Below are 24,017 nucleotides of genomic sequence, written 5' to 3' on the forward strand. Positions count from 1 at the left end.
TTATGCAGTATAATTTATAACTTAATTTATTGTAAAATGAGTTCAGTTTTATTATGTTAATCAAGGTACAAAGTTTGCCAAGACAATTGCAACATTGCTTTAGAAAGAAACTGAATACTCGTCACACCTCTAAATTTTCTAATTTTTAAAACCTGATGCAGCTGTGAATAATTTATAAGGTCTACCACATTAAGTTGCAAAATATATAAGGATTAGTGTGAGGTCCGTTCCTTTCATTTAATAGGCTCTCTTTTAAAACGTGAGAAAGTTTAAACTGATATTACTTTATTTTGCCCGGTTCAGAGCTTAAGCTTGACTTGCTCAATAATTGCCTTTAAAGTCGGTTTAAAATTGATCTTAACTTTTAAGATTCCACCTCCGGAGAAAGTGAGTTTATTATCTAAGAACTAGGTAGTTAGGATAAGTCCTTGTAATGAAATCCTAACCTTGAAGCTGAAGAAATGAACCTCTAGACAAGCTGTTTATATCTTTAATGTCTGAGGCTAAACGATAAAAACTACAATTGCCTCTTTGAAAATAAAATATCCTGTCTTCATGTCTTCTCGTTCAGTACAACCCAGATTGAACTTTTCCATTAGTAGTTGTATAGATAGGGTAGAGAAGTAGCTTTTCCCTACACTTCCCTCCTCAAACCTCTTCTGTTTAAGTTTTAGATGAACAAAGTTTGAGATAGCTCCTACTAGATTAATCCTAGTAAGCATATTGTATTGGATAAAACCTGAACCCATTTACTATTTTTGTTCTACTTTACTACTCTTGTCCATTTGTTCCCCTTTGAGGAAAGGAATAAAGTACCGTCGTCTGTGATGAAACCGAACAGATTTAGTTCCGTCGGGTGGAATGAAACTGGAAAGATTTAGTTTCGTCGTCTGGAATGAAACCGGATAGATTTAGTTCCGTCGGTTGGGAGAAAACCAGACAGATTTAGTTTCGTCGTCTGGGATGAAACCGAAGAGATTTACTTCCGTCGTCTGGAATGAAACAGGACAGATTTAGTTCCGTCGTCTGGGATGAAACCTAACAGATTTAGTTTCATCGTCTGTGATGAAACCGAAGAGATTTAGTTCCGGCGTCTGTGATGAAACCGAAGAGATTTAGTTCCGGCGTCTGGGATGTAACCTAACAGATTTAGTTTTGTCGTCTGTGATGAAACCGAAGAGATTAAGTTCCGGCGTCTGTGATGAAACAGGACAGATTTAGTTCCGTCGTCTGGGATGAAACCTAACAGATTTTGTTCCGTCGTTTGGGATGATACTGGACAGATTTAGTTCCGTCGTCTGTGATGAAACAGGACAGATTTAGTACTGTCAGCTGGGATGAAACCGGACAGATTTATTTCCGTCGTCTGGGATGAAACTGGACAGATTTATTTTCGTCGTCTGAGATGAAACCGAAGAGATTTAGTTCCGTCGTCTGTGATGAAACCGGACAGATTTAGTTCCGTCGTCTAGATTTATTTCCGTCTTCTGGGATGAAACTGGACAGATTTAGTTCCGTCGTCTGGGTTGAAACTGGGCAGATTAAGTTCCATCGGATGGGATGAAACTGGACAGATTTAGTTCCTGTCAGCTGGGATGAAACTGGACAGATTTAGTTCCGTCGTCTGGGTTGAAACTGGGCAGATTAAGTTCCATCGGATGGGATGAAACTGGACAGATTTAGTTCCTGTCAGCTGGGATGAAACTGGACAGATTTAGTTCCTGTCGACTGGGATGAAACTGGACAGCTTTAGTTCCTGTCAGCTGGGATGAAACTGGACAGATTTTTCTGAAGAATTTTATCTAAATACCTGTTAGGATAGTTTTAATGTTACGCTGGATCAAATACAATTTGTTTCTGGGATGGTTTCCTTTAACAAGATTGTATTTGTATGCTAAACTTCTAATATTGTAAAACTCTATTTGGATGTTGGTGTATGGTTACCCCTGTGGATGATATTAAGTATTCCGCCAGGGTTCCACTGCAATGCCTTTCTCCGGGTTCTAATAGAGAAAATTCTATTCCTAGTTCTAAGTGTAGAGAGAGAGAGAGAGAGAGAGAAAATTTCTCTATTTACTCCTGAACTGAGAAAATTCAAACAATTTTCTGCAAGGGTTGATTTTGGGAAAATATTAACCCATGGAAATGGAACAAATGCTGCTACAAATCAAACTGAAAATGGTTTTAAAATATTTTATATCCCGAAACCTGGCCTTCATAAACTTTATATCTCAGAACCTGGTTTAAGAATATTTTTTGTCCCGGCACCAGGTTTCAGAATATTTTATGTCCTGGAACCTAGCTTGATAATATTTTATATCCTGGAACCTGGTTTTGATAATCTATTATATTCCGAACCTAGTTTAATAATATTTTATAACCTGGAACCTGGTTTTGATAATATATTATATTCCGAACCTAGTTTAATAATATTTTATATCCTGGAACCTGGTTTTGATATAATATATTATATTCCGGAACCTAGTTTAATAATATTTTATATCCTGGAACCTGGCTTTAATAATATATTATTTTCCGGAACCTAGTTTAATAATATTTTATATCCTGGAACCTTGTTTTGATAATATATTATATTCCGAACCTAGTTTAATAATATTTTATATCCTAGAACCTGTTTTTGATAATATATTATATTCCGGCTGCTGCCCCCAAGTGTGTCCCCTTTTATGCACAAATGAAACTTGATGTGCAGAAAAGTTTAAAGTCAGTGAAAATAAAGTTCAAGATTATATTATGTAATAAAAGGATTTTATTTCAACTGCCTGTCAGAAAAAGCGCCATTTAAACATGCACTGAGATTTTATTAAAGTGGAAGGAATATTCTCCTGTTGGAAATTCAATATCAAACTTGGAATACAGAAGTATAAATATTAAATAAATATTGTTTCAGTTGCAGAGTTGAATAATAATATTTACCAATATGTAGGCATGTTATCCATATTTGTTTTTACCATTTCCAAATTGTTTTTACACACCACCATCCCCTCTCATCAGCTTATTAAAACATAAAAACATGAAAAACATAAGAACTCAAGTTCAATTGAGAATATCTAAACCAAACTTAAATATTTTGTGCCGACTTCCAAAATACAAATATGACGCAAATCAAGGGATTTATGAGTTCAGAGCTGAAAACTTTAGAATTATGGATATCGAGATTAATGCTTGATATTGAGACTAACCTAATCTTGTACTTGTATACTAAAAAGTGTATAAAATTCAACCAATCAGAGTCGTGTATATGAAGCCGAAAAAGGAATTGAGTCTTTGACACAAACTCCGATTTTCTAATTCCTATATCTCTGCAGCCCAATAACGTAGACCGTAAATATTTCAAACTATGAGTTTTGTTGCATCAAACTATCTTAGTTTGAAATATCAAAAGTGTACACCATCAGGTTCGATAGGATTAGAAAATGGGAGTTTGTGGCAAAGACTCAATTCCTTTGAAATTTGGCGCGCCATTTAAGATTAATATACAGAAACGGGAGGAACTCTCTAATTTTAAAAACAGGTTTTTGATTTTTTCTTCTTTATCCAAGTAAGAACAGTTTAAGAAGAAAATCAAAAGTGTGTATATTGGATACTCAGATTAATTACTCTGGATTAAGGATATCTCATTCTAAAGTTTTCAGCTCAGATCAGACGTTTAAACAGGCAGACGGAAATACAAACCTTGATTACAACTTTTTATATAGACGTAGAGGGAAGTTTCTAAAACAGAATTTTTCTTATTTTTTTTCTAGAAAAATATTTAATATTGTGCCGTTAAATACCATTAGAAAAAGAATGTCACTTATCCTGATAAAAAGATTTTAAACAAAATTTTAAAGAATTAAATATGATCTTTCCTATTAGTATTTTCAATTTTTATTTATTGAATTTTAGTTGAATTGATTGATGATTAATTAAGTGATTCGTATATCATAAAAATAAAATATTTCATGGATTATTCTTTGATGGATTCTCCCCTGGGTTATGTGAAGTTCTCTAATAGATTTAGGCCCAATCAGTTCAGACGTGTTGACGTTTATTGGATTCAAACAAACAAACAGACCACCCTGGACTAACCAGGGCGAGATGCGTTCAACTTCTGATTGCATTTTATCGTGTTTTGGTCTAAAATCATCAAACTTACGTATTTGACTTTTAAAACGTATTCGCTGACAAAAAAGAATACAAGAAAAAAGATAAAAAATACTTTTCATTGGTCAAATTGTGATCTAAAAAGACAAGCTGTTATGACAAAGGTCGAACTGTTGAATCAGCGTGAGAAAAGTAAAATATATTATATAACCCTAGGATGGTCTGGGGATCTCTGCCAGAACAAGGAATGTGATGCTCGTTGTACATACCATGGACAATGCAAGAACGGTACATGTCTGTGTGTACGGGGGTGGAACGGGAAGCACTGTACACTAGAAGGATGTCCATCACAGTGCAGTGGACATGGAGAGTGCAAGTGAGAAATATTTTTTTGTGACAAATTCCAATATATTTTTATTTTATTTTAGACTTTATTTGATAAAAAAATAGGGTTTTTTTTCAAATTCTTACCCATTAAATATAGAATTTGAGTTAGGTCGCTAAACAACTTCTATAACTTAACATCTTGATGAAGGTGAAAACCTATTATATTTTAATCTTTGACTCTTAGATTTTACAGAAGGATTTGAACAATTATTAGAGTTTGTGGCATGTCATTTAGAATTTTCATCTCTGGAACTGTTTAGGACTGATTTTATTGGAGCTTGGAAGTGTGAATGCAGTGAGGGTTGGGATGGGTTGGATTGCTCTACTCAGCTGGAGACAAGATGCGGAGATGGATTAGATAATGATTCAGGTCAGATCATTATTATTAATATTATTATTATTATTGTTATTAATAGTAGTAGTAGTAGTATTATGATAAATAAACACTGAATATGGTTAGAAAGATAGATGACTAGATAAAGCAATGAATATAAGTAGATACTCCGTTATTACCTAATGTGTGAGAATATTATCTATAGACAGGAGATGATTTACTTATTCTCCTTTAAAGTATGTATACAATGTGTATACTTACTATACCTTCCCAACTATCTAGCTACCTATCTACCTATCTACCTAGCTATCTTCCTTTTTTACCTACCTATGTATCTATCTTCCTTTCTACCTACCTACCCTATCTACCTTTCTACCTACCTACCTAACCTATCTACCTCTCTACCTATGTTATTTTCTACACCTACCCACCTTTAAATCATATAACTATGCATTTGCTTTTTTTCATTTCTTATTCCACTCGATCCTACCTACCAACCCACTCATATTCCTTCACTCTTACAACAGACCTACCACCTTTCCTCTTCTTTCAAAGTTAATTTAAAAAATTCTTGTCTCGCTTGATTCAGAGTCAAAATTTGACAAAATAGGGCCTTGTTTTAACATTAAGTATTTGTGTTTAGAGTGCAATTGCTATTTTTAAAGAAGATTCTACACTGTTTTTCATCTTAAGTTTTATTACAGAATTTTATCTAATGTCTGTACCAGGAGATTCGTATTTTCTTTCATACCCTTCTTATTGTAGAACTAGAAACTGATAAATAACAAACATTTCAGAGTAATGCACTTTTAAGGTTTTAATTTGTTTTGAAGGAAACACATAAACCTGGAGTATTCTTACCAGCTAACTTTATCTATCTATTTTTCCAGCTATCCGTATATATTTATATTTATATTTATTCATCTATCTAGATGGACTGGTTGACTGTCAGGATCCTGAATGTTGTGAGTCTAATGAATGTAGGAGTAACCAGCTCTGTTATACTGTTCCTAGTCCTATCAATATACTCTTGCAGAGACAACCACCAGCACCTACAGCATCATTCTTCCAGGTAAATCCAGCCCTGACACTTTCCAGGTAAATCAAGCCCATTTACTTTCTAGGTTATTCCGGTCCAAATACATTCCAGGTAAACTCAGCCCAGATACATTCCAGGTAAACCCAGCCCAGATACATTTCAGGTAAATCCAGTCCATATACATTCCAGGTAAATCCAGCCCAGATACATTCCAGGTAAATCCAGTTCAAGCACATTCCAGGTATACCAGCCCAGATACATTCCAGGTAAATCCTGTCCAGATACTTTCCAGGTAAATCCAGTCCACATACTTTACGTGGTAAATCTGGCTTAGATTTTATTTTAGCATTTTTTAAAGTCTATTTTTTTCCTGATCCCCTCCCTTCTTCTTCTTTCTACTTTCCTGAAATCTACCTCCCACAATTTCAACTCCCCCTCCTCTTCCCTCTCTCCCTATCCTAAACCTGCCTTTCTTTACTCTTTGATGAAGCAAGTTTTCTTGGGATAAACTTTAATTAACATTAGTGCACCTTTGTCCCCCTCAATCTCCTGCCGTCTCCCCCCCCTCTCNTCCCCCCTCCCTCTCTACGAACCACTTCTTTGTTCACAAAAGTGTGCTTAGTCAAATTTTTGTTGGAGGCTGACGTTTTAGTTCAATTTTGTACTTGAGAATTTCAAGTGGTAGATTTCAACCAATATTTTACTAATTTTCATCAGAGCTCAACACTTCAGAACACTTAAATATAATCCCAAATGTTCTAGCGGTGTATAAGAGTTATTATTGAAACTTGTTTTATTTAGAAAATGCGGTTTATAATTGAGGAGGGATCTTTGCAGAGATATACAAAAACCAGTAGCTTCAACGAAAGGTTAGTTTTGTAAGATATCTATCAAAAAGAATGTGTTGTATAGAAAATTTAGTAATATAGGAGAACAATCTGACCAGTGCAGAAGATTAACTGATTCAAAATTATTATTTTTTTTTACTAAAATCACTGGGTTGTAAGGTTAAATTCCTGAATAAATTAATCTTTAAATATAAATTGTTTATAGGCCGGAACTTTTGGTTATTTTATCCTTCAGAAAGCGTTAATCCGTATTTTTGTGGTTCGACGGATATCTCCGAAGGTCAAAACCAACAGAAAGGCTGCTCTCAGTCAGCTGTTTTTAAAACGGATGAGCACTAAATGTTTGTTTTCTGTGGTCGTGGATGTTGAGATCGGGGGTTGTAGATTAACTATATCTGATCGGGGGTTGTAGATTAACTAAATCTGATCGGGGGTTGTAGATTAACTAAATCTGATCGGGGGTTGTAGATTAACTAAATCTGATCGGGGGTTGTAGATTAACTAAATATGATCGGGGGTTGTAGATTAACTAAATCTGATCGGGGGTTGTAGATTAACTAAATCTGATCGGGGGTTGTAGATTAACTAAATCTGATCAGGGGTTGTAGATTAACTAAATCTGATCGGGGGTTGTAGATTAACTAAATCTGATCGGGGGTTGTAGATTAACTAAATCTGATCGGGGGTTGTAGATTAATTAAATCAGATCGGGGGTTGTAGATTAACTAAATCTGATTCAAAAGCTCAGACTTCAGAAAGTACAACTTAAATTATCATTTTAGCATTTTTTACATTGCCCACTTAAAGATTGTTCTCGTATAATTTTTGTTAGATTTATAAATACTTAGTAACATTGTTACCATATATAGGAGTACAAGTTCTTTACCACACATTAGGATAATTATCCGGCTAAACTTGATTCTTCTACAGATACTTTTAACACAGTGTGTTTCAGACCCTAGTTGATATGTATTTAACTGAAATTTTGGAATTTAGAAAATTTTAAGTTCTTGTTCTTGTTAGTGTGTGATGAGTGTCAATACAGGTTGGGATGATTTTAGTGAGAAAATATGGGTCAGAAATGTGTGTGTATGTTTGTTTTTATCCTTAAAGAAATTGAGTTTGCCACAAACTCTGTTTTTCTAATCACTAAATCTTTCCAACCCAATATCGTAGACTTAAGATATTTTAAACTATGAAATCATTTGGATTTAAGTTTGAAGTTACATCAAAGGTTTACATCATCAGGTTGCAAAGATAAAGGGATTTAAAAATTTTAACTTGTGGCAAAGACTCAATTTATATGAATAATGTTTAAGTTCTGTATATGTGTGTGTGTGTGTGTGTGTAAACATAGTGTGTGTCTGTTAACGATCATGAATAGATTGTATTCGTATTTTTATAGAGTATAAAATCCAAGGTGTATTTAGTTACACGTTATATGACTGGGAAACCAATTAATTACAATGTCGACACGTATCCATTAAAGTCTGGGCTTAACAAAATAGGTAGCTTTGAAAACAAAACATAATCCCCCCCCTTAATCTACTGCCTGCCTTTAAGTGTATACAAGGCCAACATCATTTTTTACCAAATTTATCTTATCCTCAACTAAAAATCCATTATCTTGACCCTCTAAAGAACCCACCCTAACCCTCTCAACAACCCACCCTAACCCTCTCAGCAACTCACCCTAACCCTCTTAACAACCCACCCTAACCTTTATTCACAAATTATGTTTTATTATTTATTCCTTTAAATATCATTAAACTGTGTCAATTGTACCATCTCTAAATAACTAAAACTTATAAAATGACCCCCTCCTTCCTCTTGTGATGAAATATATCTGTAATGCTGTATCTATAGAATGTATCTTGCACCTACAGGAATGTTATCTAATAGAATCACATTGAGGGGGTCTATCCGGTTTAAATACTTTTAGTATTACAGACCCTGTGTTTTAGAACAAGGATTAGTATTTAGGCTTTAGATTAAACATTTAATCGCGAGATTAAGTTCTGTAAAAACCTTTTGATGCATTGATCCATTTACTTTTAAATGCTAAGTGCAATTCAGCACACTTTTCTTTACCAAGAGTTGTTTAACAACTTTGAATCTTAATTTTAAATACCACAAAGTCGGTTCAAATCTCGAGGACATGTAAAGTACTAAACCTTCAAGTTTGTAGTTAGTTCAAACCTCCAGAGGTCGAATATGATGTAAGTTAGTTTAAACCTCCAGTATAGGGTAAACCTTTAAGTGGTTTTAAACCTGTATTAATGGGGGTGGATTTAAAGGATCCTGGAAACTAAACTAAGGGTGGAGCCCGAAATAAACATCTGTTGCCTAGTCATCATCCATGCTTATTAGTTCATTCATCCTTCAATAGTATGGAATCCATTCATCCATTATTCATCCTTCAATAATTTCATTTACTCATTCATCTACCATACTCATTTATCTTCTCATTTATCCATTAGTCATTCTTCCATACATTTATCCACTCAGTCATCTTTCATACTCATTTATCTTCTCATTCATCCATTAGTCATTCTTCCATACATTTATCCACTCAGTCATCTTTCATACTCATTCACCTACCACCATAATTATTTATCTTTTCAATCATCCTTTAATATATCACATATTTGTAAGCTTTAGATTCATCTATTTATTCTCATGCATGAAATGTTAAATACCTCTTTCATCACATTTTTTTCAAATTCTTTTTGAGTCTTTAAAGAATTCGAGCATACTTTTTGGATGCATTCAATATTTAATATGTCAAATATCTGATTAATCTAGTTCTGATAAATCTGAAGCCCCCCCCCCCTCCGATATTTTCCTGGGTTTACCTAAAATTATATATTTACCATCCATCTTCCCTGCTCCCTATCAATCTAAACAGTCTACATGTTCCCACTCTAAACAAACAGAAGAATACACAACCAACAAAAACAAAAAACAGATAATTTCATTCAGAAATTTTATGAGAAAATGAAATTTTGAAACAAAAAAAGGAAATTTTAAATTTATTCTCAACTTTTTCAAAGGGCCGTTTTAGTAATGAATAGTGTTTTGTATTCTATACATTGCAACCCCCTCCCCTACCCCCCTTTCATTAGAAAGTTAGAAAGAAGTTTGACTTCTGCACCCCCCGTAGTTCTATATTGCCCAATTATTTTCAAATCACATTCACAGATATTGGACAGGGGAATATATTCACTGTATTAAATCCCCCCTCCCTGTTTCTCACCATCCCCCCCCCGGTACTAAAAGTGATGTTAAAGCATAACCCTCCTCCCGTTGAGATTCAATATAAGATATCTAGCTCCTACTAGATACTAAAATAGGTTCCATATGTAGATAATATACCATGAGAAACATAGTTTTTGCCCGTACATTTTGGATCTTTCAAGGGGCCTGCACTGAACAGTGTTATATTTTATTATAAGATAATACAAAAAAAAACATGATACTCAAAATAACAAATTTTAATTTTTTTTAAATTTTGCGATTCCACTTTCTAGTAATAATTTTAAAAGTTGTTGCTTTTATCTTTCTTTTCATACATTTAACAAGAATAAGAAAATTCGCAGATTTGCCTCCTCATTGGTTATATGAAAATATTTTTGTCCTAAGCAATACTAACGCTTCTTGGGAAAAGCATACAAACCAACATACTAATAGATGAAAGTTAAAAAATTTTTAAAGTATTTAATTTAATTTTAGTTTTATTTATAACCCTGGGAAAAGAATTCCTTGTAATTATTTCGTTATCTAAATCTAACTTTTTAAAACAGATTATACACATGTCTAAAAACTGGATACCCATCATATCTTATTCCTGGGATCCATTTAACAGCTAATTATAAAAAACTGGTTTTAAAGAACGATTTATATTATCTCCCTACACCACCATTTACAGGGGGTGTAGACCCATATTTGGAGACCGAGATAAATCATGAACGTATATGGAGCATATTAAGTATTTTCTGATGAAATCGGAGGGAGGAGGGGTCCATTGATTGGAAATAAAGATGTATATAAAATGTTCTGTACAGGAAAAGTTACTTTAAAGTTTGTGAAATTGGATAGAAATAAAAAAATCTGATAGATGAATGATAGATAGATCCTACACATTAGATTATCTGAAGTGGGGAAACCAGTGTTTTTGGACCAGAGAAACTCAGGCTAATTGATGATTTATTGAGAGCTAGGAAACATCTTAGAGAGTGATAAAGTTGCTGCATTTAGTGAGTTAGCTGCTGGTTAGAGATTTAGCTACTGGTTAGTGAGTTAGCTGCTGGTTAGAGAGTTATCTACTGAGTTAATGAGTTAGCTGGTTGATTAGTGAGTTAAATGCTGGGTTAGTGAGTTAGCTGGTGGTTAGAGAGTTATCTACTGGGTTAGTGAGTTTGCTGGTGGTTAGAGAGTTAGCTACTAGGTTAGTAAGTTAGCTGGTGGTTAGAGAGTTATCTACTGGGTTCTGGGTTAGTGAGTTAGCTGCTGGGTTAGTGAGTTAGCTTGTGGTTAGAGAGTTAGCTACTGGGTTAGAGAGTTAGTTGCTGGATTAGTGATTTATCTGCTAAGTTAGTGAGTTATCTGGTGGATTAGTGGATTAGTTGTTGGGTTAGTAAATTAGCTGGAATAGTGAGTTAGCTGGTGGTTAGAGAGTTAGCTATTGGGTTAGTGAGTAAGCTGCTGGGTTATTAAGTTCGCTGTGATAGGGAGTTAGCTGCTGTGTTGGTGAATTAGCTGGTGGGTTAGTGAGTTAGCTGATGGGATAGTGAGGTATCTGATGGGATAGCAAGTTAGATGATAGGATAGTGAGATATCTGATAGGATAGTAAGTTAGCTGATTGGTTAGTGAGTTGTTTGATGGGTTAGTGAGTTGTTTGATGGGTTAGTGAGTTATCTGATGGGTTATTAAATTTGCTGTAATAGTGAGTTAGCTGCTGTGTTAGTGAGTTATGTGGTGTGTTAGTGAGTTATCTGATGGGTTTGTGAGTTATCTGGTGGATTAGTGAGTTAGATGCTGGGTTAGTGAGTTATTCAATGGGTTAGTAAGTTATCTGGTGGGTTAGTGAGTTATCTGATGGATTAGTGAGTTATCTGATGGATTAGTGAGTGAGATGTTGGGTTAGTGAGTTATCTGTTGAGTTAGTGAGTTATCTGGTGGGTTAGTGAGTTATCTAACGGGTTAGTAAGTTATCTGGTGGATTAGTGAGTTAGATGCTGGGTTAGTGAGTTATCTGTTGAGTTAGTGAGTTATCTGGTGGGTTAGTAAGTTATCTGGTGTTTAGAGATTTACCTCTTGGATTAGTGAGTTTGTGAGTCAGAAATTTCTTGTATCCTATTACACCATAAACTTCAGACTTAAAAACTGTTTTTAGGGCTTTAAAAAGGGTAAAAGTTGACTTTTTGTTAAATATTTGTTTTCACGCTGCATTTTAGTACCTACTGGAGTCATTTCAACGTGAGGTAGGATAATCAGGATCAAACACAACAAAATCATTTGTTTTTGCATGCTTATATATACCATAGATATTCATTTCTTATATTATGTTGAGAATGAACACTGTCCACTTAAAATGTATCTTTGAAACATTTTTGTTTGCCAGATTTTTTATATTTATGTTGATTAGATTTGTGTTATTTTATTTGCCACAGAACACTTAAATATGTTTTGTTTAAATGTTATTAAACATTTTTATACCATTTCTCATCAAACTTTTTTCTCGTAAAATATTTTTGTGAAAATTCTCCAAAGAATGTGGTTTATTACATAACCCCCCCCCCCCTCCCCAAATATTTGCTCTTGAAAAGTATTTAAAGAGTTCTTTTTCATCCATTCACTTGGGTAAAAAGTTCTTGGATAAACTTTTTTTACTCAATAGAACTTAATTATAACTTGGAATGTCTAACTTTAAGCCAAAATTTAATCATTTTCGTTATTTTAAGATTTTTACAAAAAAAATTGTTTAAAATTCAAAACATTTTTGTTGCACTCTGCATGGTCGCATTTTTGATTTGAAGTTAATATCTATATTTTCTTATTGCAGCCGTGTTGCCGTGATACGAGGACGTGTGGTGACCAGCGCGGGTCGCGGACTGGTTGGTGTACGGGTCACCAGAGAGAATACTCTGTCAGAAGGATACACCATGACTAGGTCAGATTTATAAATACTTCATTTTATGGTACTGTGGAGGTAATTTCAGTAACTTACACTTGTAAAGAAGCATGTCCGATTCACGTCTACAGTATGTTTAAGAAATTTCAGTTCTTTAATTATCTAAAGTTTATAAATTCTCTAAAATATACTTCTATCTATCTACCTATCAATCTATAAATATACTTCTATCTATCTAGGGAGGATGGTTGGTTTGATTTCCTAGTGAATGGAGGTGGCTCTGTAACCCTGCAGTTAGGGAAGAGTCCCTTCCCTCCCCGTACTATTACACTCTTCGCTCCATGGAACGAGGTATAGAGCCAGCTTATCAACTATTCTGCTTCTTTGTCTTACTATTCCACAGTTTTTGATTCGCACTGTAATAAAAGACGACTAGTTAAAATCTACTGTTTTCTAGTGACCCTTCTGATTTTTAAATTCTTATCTGAAAAGGAGTTTTTGCAACAATATCTGGTTTTCAAAGCTGATGTCATAGACCTTTGATATTTCAAACTATTTATTCTGTTAGATTAACCCTATCCCTGCTGTGAGTTAGCTGCTGGTTAGAGAGTTATCTACTGAGTTAATGAGTTAGCTGGTTGATTGTCATTCTTCCATACATTTATCCACTCAGTCATCTTTCATACTCATTTATCTTCTCATTTATCCATTAGTCATTCTTCCATACATTTATCCACTCAGTCATCTTTCATACTCATTTATCTTCTCATTCATCCACCCCCCCCAGCAGGAATAGGGTTAAATAGTCTAGGTTTATCAAAGGTTTACACAATTATAAAGAGATTAGAAAAATGAAGTCTTTGACAAAAATTCAAATCCTTTATTTTATAAGTTTCCTGTTGGTTTGTTTAAAACCATATAATTTTAAGGTTTACCTTTTGTTTCTTTTACAAAATCTAGTGAAATTTTAAGTATTGATTTGCAAAATTGCTTGTTTCTCCCAAATCTATTGATTTCTCCTAAATCTACTGATTCCCCTTAATCTTTTGATTTAACTGATATCTCCTGATCACAAACTTAAATTGTCTTATCCCTATATCTTTACAATCTGATTATGTAAACCATTGATATTTCAAGCTTAGAATATTTGGTCTAACAGAATTCATAGTTTGAAATATCAAAGGTCTACGACATTGGGTAGCAAAGATAAAGAGATTAGAAAAGTAGAGTTTGTGACAAAAACTCAGTTCCTTTACTGGTTTTTTCCAAATCACTGATTTCCCATAAATCCACCGCTTCTCTTAGTCTATTGATATCTCTTAATTCTACTGATTCTACTAAATCTTTGAATTTCTCCAAAAATATTTATTTTTCATCTTTACTTCTCCTAATTCTATTGATCCACTAAGCTAAGTCTACTGATTTCTTCTATATCTTTCTCATTTCTACTAAACCCCCGATATGTTTAATTCTCCATGGTATTAACAAGCGCCTGTTAATACCTAGCATCAATTAGGACGTTATCTTAATGCACAAGATTTCCCCGGCTTTTAGAATTCAAATTTTCACATAATTTACATCAATTAGAAAAATACTGAGGTTCCCCTCTTCTTTCTTTCTTCAGAATAATTTTAAACAGAAGAATATTTATATAAGGTTGTAGTATAGTATGGTTTAGAACAGAAAACAGAATATAGAACTAAGAACAGATTGGAAAGAAGAACACAGAACTAAAAACAGATTATAAATAAGAACACAGAACTAAAAACAGATTAAAAAGAAGAACACAGAACTAAGAATAGATTAGAAAGAAGAACACAGAACTAAGAACAGATTAGAAAGAAGAACATAGCACTAAGAACATATTAGAAAGAAGAACACAGAACTAAGAACAGATTAGAAAGAAGAACATAGCCCTAAGAACAGATTAGAAAGAAGAACACAGAACTAAAAACAGATTAGAAAGAAGAACACAGAACTAAGAATAGATTAGAAAGAAGACCACAGAACTAAGAACAGATTAGAAAGAAGAACATAGAACTAAGAACTGATTAGAAAGAAGAACATAGCAATAAGAACAGATTAAAAAAGAAGAACACAGAACTAAGAACAGATTAGAAAGAAGAACACTGAACTAAGAACAGATTAGAAAGAAGAAAACAGAACTAAGAGCTGATTAGAAAAAGAACACAGAACTAAGAACAGATGAGAAAGAAAAATACAGAACTAAGAACAGATTAGAAAGAAGAACATAGCACTAAGAACAAGTAGAAAGAAAAACACAGAACTAAGAACTTTAAAATGCAGAACTCAGAAGATGTGAATACAAATTGCAGTTAACGAGCTGCAAAGTAAGAAATTTATAAAAGAGAACATAAAATAAAACATGGAATATGTTTCATTGTGAACGAGATAGACGGTGAAAATTAAATGTGTGCGACATTACTGATACGACTTTGTGACCTCGTAGCTATTGTAGTTTTGATTTTTCGCTTAAGTATGAGAAACACAAATTGATTCGGCTACATATTAGAAATTCAAAACATTCTTGTTATTTTTAATATTTCTTCAATAAAAGGAATCATAATTAAAAACATTAAGTTTACCATCTTACTTGCAATTTACTGAACGTGGAATACATATATAACATATAACTCACAAAACACAATACAGAAATAAGAAAATACAGAAAACTAAGAATACATATATAACATATAACTCACAAAACACAATACAGAAATAAGAAAATACAGAAAACTCAGAATGCATATATAACATATAACTCACAAAACACAATACAGAAAACTAAGAATACTTACATATGATATAACTCACAATACAGAAATAAGAAAATACAGAAAACTAAGAATACGTTTCTAATTTCCAATTATTTAAAGGACCCTAAACACAATTGAATATCCGGGGATTAGAAAGAAGGGATTTTTACTGAAGGGACTCCTGAAACGTGACTGATTGTTGTGTGGGGGAAAATAAGAATCTAAATTGGGATATTGGGGGAATTGTGTGGAAGAGAGGAAGCGGGGAGGGGGAAATCAATCTAAAAAGTCACTGATTGGGTGTCGAGGGATATTCGAGAGATAGTCTTTTTAGTTTAACATCAATTTTATAACAAAAAGTGGAGTATTCTGAATTTCTTTGTCTCCTCTGTCCACCATTTTGTCTTTTTATCAACATTTCTTGTATTTCATGTCAAAACCTTTCAACTTTAATTTCTAACTAATTATTGATCTGCTAAATATTCAGGTGATAGTGTTGGACCCTGTGATGATGAGCATGATGGTTGAGGTGAAGATGAACCTAACTGCTGCATGTGAGCAACATGATTTCCAGACTATACAACCCATCGTCATCTCATCTGCCAGGAACATTGTCAATATTCAAATTTAAAATTTTATTTTGTTAATTTGAAAAATACTTTTAAAAATCATGAATTAGTCAATGAAAAAAAATACAAAATTTATAATTTCTATATTTTTGCAACCTGACTAAGGCATATTGTTTCAAAGATAAACATATTTAAAAATTGGAGTTTGTGGCAAGTTCGTTTCGCCTTAACTTTTTAAAAATATTGTTGTTGTTTTTAATCTTTTTTATACCTTTTTTTGCATGAATTTGACAGGTGTTGTCTCAGGTTTAGATCTCAGGGTGTAAAGTCAGTAGGAACCTCAATAATTGCTGAAACACAGTCTTTATTCGAGTCCATCCTCATCCCTTCAACAAACCACAGGAACTTAAACATTTAAATAAATTAACAATCCTCCTTCGGACACTTTAATAGCATGACTGTAGGCTGTAAATTGTTTGTTTTTCTTGCAAGGAATTTATGATATGTGGGATCAGTTTCTGTTTTATGCTTTCATAGCGCAGTTAGGAAAACATAACAAAAGTCTGTTAAAACATCCTTCATTGGGTTTAATGTATTTATTTTAGAAATCGCCCCCTCAGCATAAACTAGTTTAACATCTTAGCATCCAATATAGCTTTTCTCAATTCCCATTAATTCATATTTCCCTGTATCCAGGGTAAAGTGTATTTTAATGTAAAAGTTTCCATTTTCCCTCATCTCTCCCCCTGAGCCCGCACTTGAGATTCAAAATATTTTGTATAAAATGTAAATGTTTATCCTGCTCCAGGCTGATCTACAGTTCACCCCGGAGCAAGGGTTATCTCTCCACCATTCAGCTCCAGCTCACACCCGACCTTATTCCCACCTCTCTTCATAAAATACACCTTAAAATCACTATAGAAGGAGATTTGTTTGAGAAAACATTTGAGGCTGATCCAAACCTTAAGTACACTTACTCCTGGAAGGGGGTTAATGTGTACAGACAGAGAGTGTACGGTACAACCACGGCCCTGGTTAAGGTTGGGTATGAGTACACCGGATGTGCCCGGATTATGTGGAACACCCAGAGTGCCCGGGTATCCGGACAAGATCTAACCCTCAGCAATATTGGAGGCTGGGATTTGGATATACATCATAGATATAACTTCCAGGAGGGTATCCTATACAGGGGGGATGGAACAAATGTTTTCTTAAAGGAAACTCCATCCTTGGTTTTTACAACCTTTGGCAACGGAAAACGAAGACCTTATGAGTGTCCAAACTGCAATGGAGAAGCCAAAAACAAGCCACTCCTCTCCCCAATGGAGATTGTGTCCGCCCCTGATGGATCACTCTATATTGGAGACTTTAATCTTATTCGAAAGGTTAACCCTGCAGGTTTGGTCAGAACTATCCTGCAGTTGAATGCAACCACAGTAGCACATAGATACTACCTGGCAGTTAATCCTCAGAATGGAGCTCTTTATGTTTCGGACTCTGAGGGGTACAGGATTATGGAGGTTATTAACACAGAGGACCCTCAGGATATTGTTAATAATTGGAAAACTTTGATAGGATCTCGGGGTCAGTGTATGCCAGGGGAAGAGAATGAGTGTGGGGACGGTGGACCCGCATTATACGCTCAACTTATCTATCCTAAAGGTTTGGCAGTATCAGCAGAAGGCATAGTTTACTTTGCTGATGGAACTACAATACGAAAGATGGATGAGAGGGGAACTGTGTCAACTTTAATATCAGCGCATTCACAGAATAGCCAGTGGAAACCAATACCCTGTGAGGGCACTGTCAACCTTAAAGATATATCTTTAAAGTGGCCAGTTGACTTAGCAGTTAACCCTCTGGATAACTCAGTTTACTTTATGGATGATAACATTGTCATGAAGATTACAGAAAACCAACATCTTAAAGTTGTTGCAGGACGGCCTTTACACTGCAGCAGGCCCAGATCTAGTTTTTACAACAATTTTGCTTCTTACACAACACTAGCTTCCCCCATTGCCATTGCATTTTCCCCCAGTGGGGAATTGTATATTGCAGAGTCGGATACAAGAAGAATCAACAGAATATCTGTTGTCGGGACAGACGGAAGGATTAGTGTTTTTGCCGGGAAAGATTCCAAGTGCAACTGCCAAGAATCTGATTGTGATTGTTTTAATGCCAAGAATCATTTAGCTATTCATAGCTTGTTCAGATTCATCAGTGGTATAGCTGTCACTCCAGATGGAGGAATTCATGTTTGTGACCAAACTAATTATAGGATTAGAACAATTAGTAAGAGAATTCCAGAGATTGATTCCACCCAAATGTATGAAGTTTATTCAACTGAAAACCAGGAAATCTACAGGTTCAACAAGTTCGGGCTTCATATGGAAACAAGGAACATGGCAAACAACAGGATTAAGTATAATTTTGCATACTCTGTGAGTACCAGTACAGGGGCCCTGGTATCCATATCTGATTCAACCGGGGGGAAAATATCAATTGTTAGAAACTATGCTGGACAGGTGGAGTCAATACAGAACCCACAGCGCCAGAAATTTGACGTGTCTGTGGACAGAAAACATCTTCTTAGATCCTTCAGTATTGATGCTAACAATTCTATCCTGATTGATTACTACAGATCTAGTGAGCTGCTCAGATCTCGCATGCAGACCAATGGAAATGGATATGTTTATGAGTATGATAACAATGGCCGGCTAGAGAAGGCAGTTACACCAACAGGAGAGATTATTAATCTCATATCAGACATATCAATCAACGGTGCCATAGTTAATGTGACAAGGGACAAGAAAGAAATGTCTCTCCTGATACAGAAAAGTTTCCTCTATAAATCCTGCGGACATGAGGTGGAAATAATACAGAGAGAATCAGATAAGAGTTTCATTACAGAATCTAAATGGGGACATAAAGTCCTGATGAAGACTGCTCCCTATATATTTTTGCAAGGGGAAAATCCAGGATTAGCAGAGAGCTTTCCCGTCCCATCCTCAGAGAGAACAGAAATAGGAAAAGAAGTTGTAAATCAGTTGGAATGGATTTACTATGGTAATGGAAATAATGGATACTCAACATCAGGCAAGGTTGGGAAGAAATTGCATGTTAATGGAGAGTCCATGTTCACTGTTGAATTAGATCAGAATTCTGGAAATCAAATATTGAGTCTGGATGCACAGAAAACCATCATTAGTATAAATAGGAGTGAAACATCGGAAGTTGTTAGTTCTCTCCCAGCAGGGATCTTTCCAACCATTATAGAAGAATACAATTCAATAGGACTTCCTATCCGATGGGCCATGGGATCTCTGGTAGAAACATACAGTTACGACCGAATGAGCAGACTGAAAGAGATTAAAAATGGAAACTCGCCAGGAAGCCTGCAGTATATTTACTCTGATTCTCCAGGAATATGGACCAATCATCCGAGTAAGGTTGTAGTTCCTACCGGAGGAGGATTTATACTAAAACATGATCAAACAGGGGCTCTAGAAGCCATTATAACACCACGGGGTCACATCCATTCCTTTGTACAACAACTCACACTCGGAGCCCATATCCTTAAATATTTCTCCCCGTGGAATAAAGAACCTTACATTCAACATTTTGATCAAAGTGTACACCTTCTAGCCAAGGTATATCCTGGGAATACTGGGAAAGTCATATATATTTATGATGATGCAGCACATCTTAGGACAGTAATTGGAGGAGTATCTTCTATCCATTATCATTACATATCCGGCACAGCCCTGGTAAAAACAGTTGAGGTGATGGATGACAGTTTTCATATGAAGACCAAGCAAAGATATCATCGGGGAGCCGTCAAAGAAATCTCTAAAGAATTCCTGGGAAATGTAGGCCTGAACAATTATAGTATGGAGTACCAGTATGATGCTACAGGCCGACTCTCCTCTACTAAACTAGATATAATTGGACAGACAGAGTTAACCAACCATGTTCGCTATGATCCCAAAACCGGAAATATAATGGGAGTCTCAGATCTAAAGATAATCCACAGATCCTTTAGTATGGTTATCATGGAGGACTTGTCAAAGAACTTTGTTCGAGAAAAGAAGTTTGATGAATATGGTCGGTTTCAAAGTTTAAATTTGATTATCAAAGGAGTCCCACTGTTCCGTGTGAATATTGAATACAATGTCAACAGTCAGATCTCGTTAAAATCAGTCTTCTTACAGCATACGACTACCAATGAGGAGATAGCCTACAATGCAAACAATCAGATAAATATAGTTCGAAGTGGATCTGATGCTAGCTGGATCTATACTCATGATGTCAACGGAAATATTGTTTCTGTGACCGAGCAGGGGCAGAGGGTGACCCTGGGCTATGACAGCGGAGACAGGGTCTCACAATTTGGAGACCTTGAATTTGTTACATATGACAACCGAGGCTTTGTTATACGACGTGGAGAGCAGAGATACTCCTACAATACTTTTGGACAAATGATCAGTGCTTTTGAACCAGGAAAGTTTGCTGTCAGATTTTATTATGACGATGAGAAAAGACTGGTTGGGTCCCAGGACCATCGTGGAAACATGGTCCAGTATATCTATGGAAATCCGTCCCAGTCCAACCAGGTATCCCATATCCATTATCCTAAACAGGACCGGACTACTCAACTCCTGTATGATGAAGATAACCTACTGGTAGGACTGGAGAGTCAGGATTCCAGGTTCTATGTTGGAACTGATACTTCAGGAACTCCTAGAGCAGTGTTTGATTCTTCCGGTCAGCTCATCAAACAGATGAAGAGAACACCCTTTGGGCGCACCATGCACGACAGCAATCCCTCCTTCAAGCTCCACATAGACTTCAACGGTGGGATACTAGAGGAGCATACAAGGTAGGAACCTGAAACTAGTCTTTGTAATTTGCTTTCTATGATTTGTCCTGTCTATGAAATGTCTTTTACGAAATGATTTCTATTAATTGTCCTGTCTAACGAGTCATGTCTATGAAATGTCCATCTATGAAATATCCTGTAGTTGAAATGTCCATGAAATATTTTTTTGGAAATGTCTTAACACCCTTTTCCAGACTAATGATTTTCTATAATCAACAAGTCTGCTCTTCTTACTCATGGGTTTAAGATGATAACTAGAGAAGTCATAAACTCATATATGACAGATACAATTTAAAAGCGCAAAGACACTTCTATAGATTTTAAAAAGTCATAATATAGAATTTATGAATTTTGTTAAAAAAAATGAATATACTCCATTTGTTTTATAAAGTTTAATTTTAAATAAAACTTTGTGTATTAGGGTCATTTTCAAACTGTAATTGGATAATTGAAAGTTTTCTTGAATAGTTCCCCCCTGGGATCTTGGTGGATGATTTAAAAAGAATGTTGTTTGTAAAAGATTTGTTTCTCATGTTAATCATAATATTTGTAGTGGATCAACCCCATTTATGAGGGTTAGATTGCTTTCAATTAGTTAGATAGATAGATAGATAGATATATAGTTGAATTGTAGGATAGAAATATAGAAATATAAAGATAGAAAGATAATGTATTTGTCAATGGTTGCAAGCTTTCAAAACAAAGTTAATAGCTTCATTAAAACAATCCCAATTCACGGAGATAGATAGATAGAAAGATAGAAAATTAGATATAGTGAGTCTCATAATAAATAAGATATTTTCAAGAAATCCTACATTTACTGAGTTTCATGTCCAATTCACAAACAATATGGTATGGTTTTTACCTCAGTCTGAGCATAAAATAATAAAGATATACTTGTTTTTCTATCTAAAATTTGTCATTTTCAATTAAATGTGGCTTACGGATTTATGTAGCAATTATAAGTAAAGGAAGAAAATATATTTAGTTTTTTTAAGATAGAAAAATGCCGATATCTTTCATGTTGTCCTCAGGGACTGTTGTAGTAAGTTTTAAATGACCCTCCATTGATAGATTCCCAATTTTAAATTAGAAGCTTTGTCTAATCAAGTATGAATTAGATATCTCTGATTTGTTTTTTGAAAATATATTTATTTTCATTGGTGGTTTTCCTACAAAATTGAAATTACATCTACAATCCCCAGAGGCGTCTTATGGGGACGCCACCCCTGAAAGAAGGAGCGCAAGAAGAGTGAGCAGGCACCTTGCAGTCCTTTAACTTTGATTTTTAAACAAAAATTGGCCTGCGCCGCCACTTTATTAATCAAAATGAAAAGATTTTAGAAAAATCAAAATCTTGCTGACACATTTTCCACCTTCCACCCCCCAGCTGCTCATGGTTTTGACATAAAATTTACCAGATTCATTATAAAAAATTCCAGGGGGGATTAAAATGTCTTCAATTATGTTCCATCCCCCCGTAGACGATATCATAAGCCGCCGCTGACATTCTCTTTTAAGCTTGTTTGATAAGAGAATATTTATGATTTAACTATTTTTAGGCTTGTTCATTTCGGAGAGCGTGTATATGACCCAGTACTGGGACAATGGATGACCCCGGGGTGGGAGACCTTGATCAATGAGCTCACCTCTCCCTTCAACATCTTCTCCTACAGATACATCAACAACAATCCTACCAATCCAACCAACAACATGCCGGTACAACACGGGGATACTCAACAACAACAGCAGCAGCAGGGCATCACAACATTCTCAGGTAATAAGAGTTTTTTTCTTATCACTTCACTCAACAGCTTTTTTTTATTGATTCATTAAATATTTATATTACAGTACAGTGTACACTATGCAATTTATATTGTATACTGTACAGCGGCAAATTAAAAAATCTTTATTTTTTCAACCCAAAAACTGGTATTTTTGAAATAATACCTTTTTCATGTTGTCTACGATGTAAAAGAAAATAGAGAGAGAGACAAACTATTCGATTCAACGAATAAGATTTGCATTCGATCTAGTTAGCGATTTGTCTAATTATCAATACGCAATAGATCAATCATAAGATTTAAAACATTTAGATCTCAACCCAATGTAGAATTAGAGAAATGGTATTTGGTGTTGTCTAGAATTGTTTAGAATTGTTCCCGGGATAATTTGTTAATTTAAACAGTTCTCTTACTCTGTTATACTAATGAATCAATATTGATTAGAATTATTCATTGCATATCTAGACTAAAGGGGACAAGCAGAAATATTCTGCAGAAACAAGAATTTAATCAACTTTTTTTAGATTTTCTCAAAATCCCTCCTTTCCAATCACTTATTTTAGCCTCAAAGATCATTTAAACCCCTTTTGCTTGTGATGTCAAACTAATTTAATTTTCACGTTTATATTTAACAAAAAATGTTTTGACTTTCAAATATTTGCTTTTCACATACTTATGCTTGAAATCAAAACTAGAGATGCTACGAGATCACAAAGTCGGATCAGTAATTAAACCTTCTCCTTCTATCTAGTTCAGCATGTGAAATGCATTGGGAAGTGCATTTGGGTTAAACGATTAATTATTTTTGTAAAAATGAATACTTTTTATTTCTTTTTATAAATAAATGCAAGTTTAGTCTTTTTGTTCTTAAGGTTAGGGGTTTAGAAGGGGTTGTTATTGCTGAGACTGGGATGGGGAGGGAGGGGGGGATGGTTGGCTTATCATTGAGTTTAGAGAAAAGAGAAAGAATTATGATGGTTTAGCTGTTATGGTTACAAAGTGTTGGAAGTTAGGAAGTGAGGGAGGGGGAGGGGGCTTATCATTGAGTTCAGAGAAAAGAGAAAGAATTATGATGGTTTATCTGTTATGATAAAATCATATCTATCTATCCATCTATTTGTTTATCTTTCTGTTTGTATATATATGTATACTTATTATG

At 34.7% G+C, this 24,017-nt stretch overlaps 1 protein-coding gene across 2 annotated transcripts in view; it reads left to right on the top strand.

Annotated features, from left to right (window-relative positions):
* LOC111701217 (teneurin-m) overlaps positions 1–24,017 on the top strand; it is a 40,638-nt gene that overhangs the window by 13,152 nt on the left and 3,469 nt on the right. Inside the window, exons 4-14 of one of the 2 annotated variants that reach the window (XM_023472399.1) lie at positions 4,324–4,483; positions 4,755–4,864; positions 5,761–5,900; positions 6,669–6,736; positions 12,173–12,199; positions 12,781–12,888; positions 13,089–13,200; positions 16,114–16,232; positions 16,502–16,597; positions 17,004–21,074; positions 22,637–22,851. In XM_023472399.1, coding sequence (XP_023328167.1) covers positions 4,324–4,483; positions 4,755–4,864; positions 5,761–5,900; positions 6,669–6,736; positions 12,173–12,199; positions 12,781–12,888; positions 13,089–13,200; positions 16,114–16,232; positions 16,502–16,597; positions 17,004–21,074; positions 22,637–22,851 — 5,226 coding nt within the window. The remainder of the gene's footprint in view (positions 1–4,323; positions 4,484–4,754; positions 4,865–5,760; positions 5,901–6,668; positions 6,737–12,172; positions 12,200–12,780; positions 12,889–13,088; positions 13,201–16,113; positions 16,233–16,501; positions 16,598–17,003; positions 21,075–22,636; positions 22,852–24,017) is intronic. The other variant, XM_023472400.1, reaches the window with a different exon arrangement.

Source organism: Eurytemora carolleeae, unplaced genomic scaffold, assembly GCF_000591075.1.
Source record: "Eurytemora carolleeae unplaced genomic scaffold, Eaff_2.0 scaffold175, whole genome shotgun sequence".
Taxonomy (NCBI): domain Eukaryota; kingdom Metazoa; phylum Arthropoda; class Copepoda; order Calanoida; family Temoridae; genus Eurytemora; species Eurytemora carolleeae.